This window comes from Penaeus vannamei, chromosome 31, assembly GCF_042767895.1.
Source record: "Penaeus vannamei isolate JL-2024 chromosome 31, ASM4276789v1, whole genome shotgun sequence".
NCBI classification, from domain to species: domain Eukaryota; kingdom Metazoa; phylum Arthropoda; class Malacostraca; order Decapoda; family Penaeidae; genus Penaeus; species Penaeus vannamei.
Genome location: NC_091579.1, coordinates 27,803,967 through 27,813,966, shown reverse-complemented (window position 1 = coordinate 27,813,966; position 10,000 = coordinate 27,803,967). Strand labels below are relative to the sequence as shown.

At 32.6% G+C, this 10,000-nt stretch overlaps 1 protein-coding gene across 2 annotated transcripts in view; it reads left to right on the top strand.

Annotated features, from left to right (window-relative positions):
- na (sodium leak channel non-selective protein na) overlaps positions 1–10,000 on the top strand; it is a 25,207-nt gene that overhangs the window by 4,789 nt on the left and 10,418 nt on the right. Inside the window, exons 7-21 of one of the 2 annotated variants that reach the window (XM_070144022.1) lie at positions 1–34; positions 257–478; positions 873–1,046; positions 1,172–1,363; positions 1,487–1,636; positions 2,532–2,738; positions 2,990–3,192; positions 3,303–3,416; positions 6,885–7,040; positions 7,229–7,408; positions 7,646–7,766; positions 7,900–8,031; positions 8,223–8,390; positions 8,585–8,793; positions 9,923–10,000. The exon at positions 1–34 is cut by the window's left edge and continues 214 nt beyond it; the exon at positions 9,923–10,000 is cut by the window's right edge and continues 43 nt beyond it. In XM_070144022.1, coding sequence (XP_070000123.1) covers positions 1–34; positions 257–478; positions 873–1,046; positions 1,172–1,363; positions 1,487–1,636; positions 2,532–2,738; positions 2,990–3,192; positions 3,303–3,416; positions 6,885–7,040; positions 7,229–7,408; positions 7,646–7,766; positions 7,900–8,031; positions 8,223–8,390; positions 8,585–8,793; positions 9,923–10,000 — 2,340 coding nt within the window. Of the gene's footprint in view, positions 35–256; positions 479–872; positions 1,047–1,171; positions 1,364–1,486; positions 1,637–2,531; positions 2,739–2,989; positions 3,193–3,302; positions 3,417–6,869; positions 7,041–7,228; positions 7,409–7,645; positions 7,767–7,899; positions 8,032–8,222; positions 8,391–8,584; positions 8,794–9,922 lie in introns of both variants that reach the window. The other variant, XM_027364148.2, reaches the window with a different exon arrangement.

Below are 10,000 nucleotides of genomic sequence, written 5' to 3'. Positions count from 1 at the left end.
TCGAGGCCATATTGAACAAGAAGTTTCAACGCAGGTGGGAATGTGAACCATTGATTTTTTCACTGACCTGTTTATCATGAATACCATAAAAAAGTAAAATTATTATGTACTATGTTAACCTTTACATACAAGATATTTTTCCTCTATGCTAGTGAATGTTGCCTAAAAATAGAGGGTAATAATACCTATTTATATATGTATCCTTTCAATGGGAAATGTCCTTTATTGTTACTTTTATGATTTTTTTTCTTGGTAGATACTATCTGGTGATGACCATGGTTGGAAACTTGTATTTGTCGATGATAACAAGCCTCGCGGTTGGGCTCCAAAATGTTGTATGAAATTTGTGGTCAGTGCTGGTTTTTACCTTGTCATCATGGCTGCTATTATTGCCAATGCTATGGCTGCTGCCTCTCTGAGCTTTAAGCATGATGGACGAGAGAGAAGAGAATTTTATCAACATTATTACTATATGGAGGTTAGTGAGTGTTGTTATTAATGAGTCATGGAGAGGAAATATATTCGGTGTATTTGTGTGAAAAAAATATATATGTATGGTACATTTAACCTTCTCATGATTTCTCAAGAATCTAATTATTTTGCACATGGTAAATGTTACCTCATTTCAATGTTACATATAAACACTTTTTGTTTAGACCACTAAATCCCCAGTAATGTGTAAAGATTTTTTATTACTAATCACATGCAAACAGTGAAGTATCTATCAAATCTGTGAAGAGTTAAACTAGTTGATATATGTATTCCAGCATTTAGTGAAGTGATGAATATGAAGTCTGTATTTATATAATGGGCTATAATTGATTACCACTTATATACATATTATTGCAATTTTTTATTTTATTTTTTTACAGGTTGGATTCACAATATTTTTTGATGTGGAAGTGATTTTCAAAATATGGTGTTTAGGACTTCGAGGCTATTGGCGTCTTACTATACACAAGTTTGAGTTTCTTTTAGCTGTTGGGACAACACTGAGAATTCTTCCTTTCTATGACCTGTTTATGACTTCTCTTACATATTTCCAAGTAAGTAGCATTTTGTTTCTTTCCTTTTTATATGTCTTCTTTTATTCTGAATAATAGATACATCACTCTTATGGTATTTTTGTAGATCATGAAGAATTTATTTTGTATTTGTCTTTTCTTAATAGGTCTTGAGGCTTGTACGACTAATCAAGGCCTCGCCAATTTTAGAAGATTTTGTTTACAAGATTTTCGGTCCAGGGAAGAAACTTGGAAGTCTCATTCTTTTCACAATGTGCCTCCTCCTCATAACATCATCCATCTCAATGCAGCTGTTTTGCTTCTTGGAAAATTATGATAAATTTGAAACGTTTGCAAATGTAAGTAGATATTTTCTTTATGGTTTCTAGAATGTATGGTATACCAAATGAATGTGTTTCTTTATTGGTATCCTTAATTTTCTGCCGAATATCATTTCAATTTTAGTTTATTGCTTTTTGCAGGCTTTCATGTCAATGTTTCAAATCTTAACACAAGAAGGATGGGTAGAAGTCATGGATGAAACAATGATCAAGACAATGACAGGAACCACTGATGAAATTGCACCTGTTGTTGCAATATATTTCATTCTTTATCATCTTTTTGTAACTCTGGTAAGTACAAACACACATGTATTTATATAAAAAATGACAAAGATAAGTATGAATTTGAATGTGAAAATGAATATGAATATGAATATGAAAATGAATATGAATATGAATATCAACATTAGTTATATTTATGATTATAGATAAAAATTATAATATGAACATAGATATAAATATGAATATGAATATGAGTACAAGCATGAATACAAATGATGATGTAGATGTAGATATAGATGTGAATGTAGATATGAATACATGAATAATATGAATACATGAATAATATGAATACATGAATATTATAAATATATGAATATATGAATATATGAAAATATTAAAAAAAGGTAAGAATTTCAAATATGATCAAAGAATAAAGGTGGGCATATGTTGAAGGAAGTGTTGCGTAGATGTAATGGTTCTACTTCCCATATATATTAGCAATAGTTGTGGCCCTAAACACTTATGGCACCAGAGAAACTTGAATAATAGATCAGTACTCAGATGAAACAGCAGGATTGTTGAGAAACTTATGGGTTCAGGTTAGATCCTTTAGGGTGCATGTGACCTTACTCTGAGGAAATCTTGTAGGAGAATGAAAAGAGAAAGCATATCTAGGCTGACTTTTTTGCAGAGCTAAAGGAGGACAAGCAGGATAACATTTTCTGGTTTGACTTAGGGGGACATGTAGGTATCATGACTAAAGAAAGTGCCATAGATGACCACCATGTGTTAGTGTATCATTCTCTAGATTACAATTTCTGTTTGATAATGCAAGATTCAAGAAGACATTTTTAAAGATGGATAATTTTTTTTTTTCTGCAGTGAGAGATTAACTTTTAAACTTGAAGATGAATTTATGATTTCATTTCACCATTAGATTGTTATATTTATCATTTGTTTACAGATAGTGTTGAGCTTGTTTGTAGCTGTGATTCTTGACAACTTGGAACTTGATGAAGACTTTAAGAAGCTGAAGCAAATGAAAGCTCGTGAACAAAGTGCAGGTATTCAAGAAACTTTGCCCCTTCGACTTCGTGTATTTGAAAAGTTTCCAGATCGCCCAACAATGGCTAGACTCCACAAAGTGCCATCAGATTTCTCCCTGCCAAAGGTTAATGCTTATATGTATTTTTTGTATGTGTACAGTACTTATTCATATATATTTATTCATTAACTGAGGACCATAGAAAAGTCTTTGACTTTGTGTGCTTGATATTCTGAAGATTTGACTTAGCAAACATGTTATTTTCTGTAAACTTCCTAATTGGTTTAATGATTGTGAACTGTGAACATTTTCTTTATAAATAATGTACAAAAAGTACAGTGAACATTTCTAACAGAGTTAAACAATGCTTTCACCAGATACGAGAAAGTTTCATGAGGCAGTATCTTGAAGAGGAACAAGAGGATGAAGATGGATTAACAAAGGCTCGTGGAGTAGGAGGTCTTGAGGATTCCTCTATCACATATCGTAAAAGAAGGCCTGTGAAGTTACTTACCCCTATATCTCATCCACGCAATGCTGATTATGAAAAGAAGAAAACAGGGGTTTCCAATATTATTAGGTACTTTTATGAAGATGAAGTTACTTCATATTTTGCCCCATGTATGTGTAACACAGACTAAATTTGATTGCAAATATTTGCCACAGTATTTTATTTATTTATTTTTACAGTGATGCAAACAACCAAAGGCTTTTATTAGGAGATTCTGGGCAGATCCCATTACCAGGAAAAGGAACTCATTCTCATGGCACTGTGTCATCAAAACATGGCCGTCTTGACCAGAAGTAAGTTTTCTAATAATAAGATATAAACACTAAATGTGCTAGATATTCATAAGTACTCTGTGTCGGCGGGAATATTTTGCCAAGAGAAACATTCAGGTGCATTTAAAAGTTATTATATGTCAAATCTGGAAATGTTTTTCAAACATTTATTCTTATTCCTATATTTTGCACTGCTTATGATCTTACTTTCATTGCACTTATGTGGTGTCCAAGCCAGGGACGGGAACACAGGAGGCACATGCCCTTTCTTTCATATTTAATTGTGAATGGTTCCCTAATAACTTAAATGTCATTGGTAAAACATAAGAGTAAAAAATCATTCACATAAAAAGAAGCAACCCAGACCTTCTCTCTCTCAAAGCAATGGGATCCTAATTCTTCTTTCACTACAGATGCTAAATCTCTCCTAAGATCCAGACTATGCCTTTATACTTGTGTTATACTGAATTTTACTGTGTAAAGAGAAAAAGATATATGTGCATTTAATTTCATTCTTGTTTTGCGTAGTGCTGTACAAAGATTCAAAATTTAATCCTAAAGCACATCCATACTTGTTAGAAATATATACAGAGAAAGGTTAAGCTATTTACACTGTACCTTAATAGCTGTGGTCTGCAGCTGATATTTGGTGGATGAATACAGTAAAAAAAGTCATATTGGTGAATTGAAATTTGTTTGTGGAAATAGTTATATACCATAACTGATATTTGGTGCATTGATAAGGAAATTTCCTGGAGAATTGTAAAAGTGATCATCAAAACACCATAGTAGATATTGGAAGGCAATAGAATCCATTTCTAATTATTTTTCAAAACAGTTTATTGCTAGTTCTGTGCTAGTTACAGTCTTTATGACTTAAGATTAGTATTTGTTTACATGAAGCCACCTAGAAAGTAGGAATGATTAAGTTGATGTTATTAGGTACAGTTTCAGTTATCCTTGGTATGCATATTGTGCTGGATTAATATATCATTGAATGAGTATTAAATGCATGTAAGACATTTGATAGGATTAGGGAATGTCTGGGAAGATAAATATGGTTTGCTTTGTGTAATTTTTAGGTCTAGAATATTGATGTATGTGCTTTAGCATGATCATGCACAATACATGTTAACAGTATCATGATTGGAAAGTTGTACTTGTTTCCATGAATGTGAAAACTCATGATTTTGTCAGTAGTAACCTGCAGCCAGTACACTCATCTCTTGTCAGTTGAAATAGATAATTGTTGTGCTAAAACTGACAAGATGTGTCAAAGATATAATCTCTTGTTTGAAAGCAAATGACTTAAGAGTAAGGATTTGAATTAGAGTGTGAGCGTGAGTGTGAATGAGAGCAAATGAGAGTGGGAGTGAGAATGGCAGTGATAATGATAGTGATAATGACAGGGAAAGGAAAAGAGAGAAAAAAGAGAGAGTGTGCTGAGTTAGTTGGTGAATGGGTGAGTCAGCGAATCAGCCGGTCAACCAACTAATCATCTGCCTGACCAACTGATGGTTTGACTGACAGACTGACCAAAAAGCTAATTAACTGACTTCTTAACTAAGTAACTGACTCACTTACTTTCAAACCAGCCAACTATCCATCCATCCATCCATCCATCCATCCATCCATCCATCCATCCATCCATCCATCCATCCATCCATCCATCCATCCATCCATCCATCCATCCATCCATCCATCCATCCATCTATCTATCTATCTATCTATCTATCTATCTATCTATCTATCTATCTATCTATCTATCTATCTATCTATCTATCTATCTATCTATCTATCTATCTATCTATCTATCTATCCATCCATCCATCCATCTATCTACCTATCCATCTATCTATCCATCTATCTATCTATCTATCTATCTATCTACCTATCTATCTGTCCATCTATCTTTCTATCTGTCTGTCTGTCTGTTTGTCTATCTATCTATCTATCTCTCTATCTATCTATGTATCTCTCTATCTATCTGCCAATCTATCCAACTAACTCATGTTATTGATTGTACTATTTCTCGTTCTTGTATTTATTTCTTATTTTCCCACCCCCTTCCCTCCAAAGTTTTCCTCTCTTCCTATCCTCTCCCCCTTCCTCTGCTCCCCCTCCCCTTGCTTCTCTCCCTCCTCCTCCCCCTCTCCTCCCCCTCCTCCTTCTCTACCTCCCCCTCCCCTCCTAAGTATAGGGACCAAGCTGAATGGTTTCTGTGCATGCTTGCTGTAACTAATAAAGTATAAGAAAGTATTCTACTAATCCTATTCTCAAATTGTCCAGAGGGAGTATTCATATTCCCACTACTGATATATGTTCTAAAGTTCCATCAACAAAAGTTAAGCTTATTTATCAAAGGAATTAACCTAGTAAATTTTTGTCAGTGTGTGCATTTTTTCAGCATGTGTATGAAAAAGCAAAGACATAGAGTATCAGTATTTTAAGTAAAACATTTTGCACAATAGAAGGCAAATGAAAGGACTAAGAAATTTATATATAGAATTTCTGATTTTTTACAAAGAATATGGACCTTACCCTTGAAATTTGTTTCCTAAGTTTTCTGCAAAATTTGAGAGCAGGCATTTGATATCAGAGCAAGTATGATCATATCCAGAATAATGTGATTTTTCTTGTACAGAAAACAAGGAAAAATCCACCCATAGGCAAATACAACTTCAACTTTTCAAAGCCAATCCAGAGCCATACAGTTTTGTCACAATAAAGGAATTCAGAGAACAACTTGATTCTTCCTTGATGCTGTAATTAGAGAAACCTTTAAAAGCGATTCCTAGCTAAGGTTTTATGGTTTTCTTATTGCATTTCTCTCCACAGGATTATGGATAATTTGAGGACTATTAGTAGATAGCCTTATATTATATATTATACTTTATTTGTTTAATGTTTTTCAGAGGTAATTTTTTTTTCAAATGTCCTGTTTTAAGGTGTTTATTAATCCTGTGTGCACAAAAGAAATTATATCATTATGATACTACAATATGTTTACATTTTATCTGATTGTGCTTTATATTGTTAATTTTCAGAGTGAATGTGATAAAGAATATGCAAGGGTCTTTAGAAGTGATTTTGATAGATATTTTCCAAAGTATTCAAGATTGCATAAGAGAATGCTGTAGACAATGAAATTAAAGTATTTCTTAGATTATGGTTGACAGAGATTTTAGGATATATTTGTCCTGTCTCAGCATTTCAGATTTTTGTTTTTTGTATTAAGTAAACAGGTCACAAGGATATTAGGTCACAAAAAAGTATTGTTGTGTTCCTGTTGTACCATTTGCTATCACATGTTACTTATTCAAGTATATATGGTAAATTTATGCCATTGGATCTGCATTTGAGTTATTTAGGCAAGAAGATTATGAGTATAGCTTTTGCCTGTGACTGTGGCTCTCATAGTTGCATGAGGCATGGCATTTGCATGAGCATGAGTCCTGTGTTCCCATTTCTAAGGTCAATCCGTCGCAGTGTTCGAGGATCTGTCAAGCTCAAGCAGCAGAATTATGATCACCTGAAGGAAAACGGCGATATTGGAGCCATGAATCGAACATCATCCAGTCGCAAACCTCAAGATCTAGACATTAAAATGCTTCAAGCAAAAAGACAACAAGCAGAAATGAGAAGGTATTTTCCTTAATATGATATGAGGAAATTAAGGCTTTAAGTTTAAGATTCAGATATATCTAGGCTACTTTATGCTGGATAAGTGTCATGTATGATATTTTTGGTATGTTAAATATTACTGTATATTATGGCACCATTTTATATGTTAAAAGAATTATAGCTTCTTTCATGGGCAATTATCTTATCAGAAATCAACGGGAGGAAGACCTTCGTGAAAATCACCCGTATTTTGACACACCTCTCTTTGCTGTTGGACGTGAAAGTCAGTTCAGAAAACTCTGTCAAGTCATTGTATATTCCCGATATGATACAAGTCATAAGGATCCAATTACTGGAAAAGAGAGAAAGATCAAATACAAACGTTTACAGTGAGTTGCATTAACTTTTATACAAGTATTTATTTGCACTGAAATGATTATATTCTATTTTTTAGATGGTGTCACATCTGAATTGACAGGAGCTTAATAGCATTGTAATCTATTTTGTTCTGCTATTGAATGTTTCATTATATTTTTGAATATTTGTATGCATATATTACTTTATATATTGACATGTCTATGATTGCACTAATAAGGCCAATATCTTATTTTCTCCTTAATATCCAGCAATCTTCTTGGCTTAGTTACATACCTTGACTGGGTGATGATATTAGTAACAACACTATCGTGCATCTCTCTCATGTTTGAAACACCAGCACATCGTATTACAGATGAACCAATATTGCAGGTACAGCCTCATTATGAGAGATATTTGTGAACTGATATACTGTAATGCTGATATTAGGCAAGTATTTTATACATAAGGTTATAGTGATAACGGTATGAAGTTGCTACATTAAACTTTCTATGATTATTTACAGATTGCAGAATATGCATTTGTTGTTTGTATGAGTATTGAGCTGTGTTTAAAGATCTTGGCAGATGGATTACTCTTCACACCAAAGGCTCTGATTCGAGACATGGCTGGAATATTGGATCTCTTCATCTTTACGGTATTTTTAAAAGTTATTGTTTATTGATGTACTTCTGTCTAAGCAAAAAAGAAAAGAAGACAGACATGGGTTATATGGCAAGAGGAATTGGTATAGACATAAGGAATTAACACTGCACAATTTCATTGGAAATATTTTAACATGGTTATTCAGAGGCAGTGTACTAAAGTGTTTATTCCAAAATTTTCCAGGTTTCCTTAGTATTTTCATGTTGGATGCCAAAGGAAGTACCTGCACAATCAGGTATCCAACTTCTTCTAATCTTAAGATGTTTAAGACCTCTTCGTATCTTCAACCTTGTTCCGCATATGAGGAAAGTAGTGTCAGAGCTATGCAAAGGTTTTAAAGAAATTCTATTGGTAAGTCTGCATTTCTCTGACTTCATGATGATCATAGATCATTTGTATAATAATTGGAAAGGAATATTTTGAAAGACATTCATCCATGACATTTTTTACAAATATAGAGAAGTTCTTATAGTAAAACTATGATTACACAATTGCTAACAAATATAATACTGGACTGACACTCTAACCCAGCAATATTATTTCAGGTATCTATTCTTCTTATTGTACTCCTGTTTGTATTTGCAAGTTATGGAGTACAGTTATATGGAGGTCGTCTTGCTCGCTGTAATGACAGCACAATCACTGAACGGAAAGACTGTGTTGGAGTATTTGTAAGGGAGATTTTTGTTACCAAAATGAAATTGGGACTTGGAGAAAATGAGAAACACCCTGCCATGTTGGTACCTCGAGTGTGGTAAGTCCAATGGAATGTTATTTCTTATGTACATAGAAATCTGGTACTTAAAATCTGGTATTTTATCATATCCTACATTATGTATAGAATATCACAAAGCAGTGTGAGAAAGTACAAGATATTTTTTATAATAAATTCACATCATGCCAGTTCTGGGTGTTAGACATATCTTTATGATAGTTCAATAATGCTGTACCAAATGGTTCGTATAAATGGCTCTGAAATGGTCTTTTTTCTTATTATATATTATTCATTATCTTTATAGTGTTGATCTGAAATAACTTTGGGGTTTGTAGATTTACAAATTTCCAAAAGTAAAGTAAATAACTTTTTCATGATCTCTGATATAATTTATTCATTCTCTTGACATTATGGTTTGTAAAAGTATTCACTTTGGTTTAGGAATGGTTCATGTTTTATAAAGGAGAGGATTTTAATTTGAACTTGAGCTATCTTTTTATACAATATTTCAATTGCAAAAACAGTAAGATGACATGCATCCCAGGGGTACAAATTGTTGATGAATGAACTTTATATATGTGTTTGATTATAGTTTTGACTGGATATCATTATTTACTTATTTTATCTTCATATCTTTATTCTACTTTTTTATATTGATGATGATTTTTTGAGATTATGATATTTATTTATTATTACTATCATTATTATTGTTATTCTTATTATTATTGTTGTTATTCTTATTCTTATCATCATTATTGTAATTAGTATTATTTTTATATGTTATCATTATTATCCTCATTATTATTGCCATTATCATTATAATGATCTTTATCATCTTTGTATCTATTGTTATTGCTGTTATCAGTTTTATTAATATTGTTTAATTTCTTATTTTGCTATTTGTATTGGTAATTTGATTATTATAGGTATTCTGTTTGACGTTAGATTGATATTGTTTTAATTTTTTAAAACTATTGTTGCAAATAGGTATTTATAATCCATGGTATTACCTTTACTAATGAGCAGTGTAATAGTGAGGATGAAAACACATATTTATTTGTGTTGAGTAATATCCTTTGAGATAATTTTATATCAGAGATATGACACATGAAATGGGGCTACCATCCCATGTAGTTTTCCATCTAACTGTATTGTACCTAAAATGCAGGGCCAACCCCAGACGCTTCAACTTTGACAACATTGGAAATGCAATGCTGGCCCTTTTTGAAGTACTTTCATTCAAGGG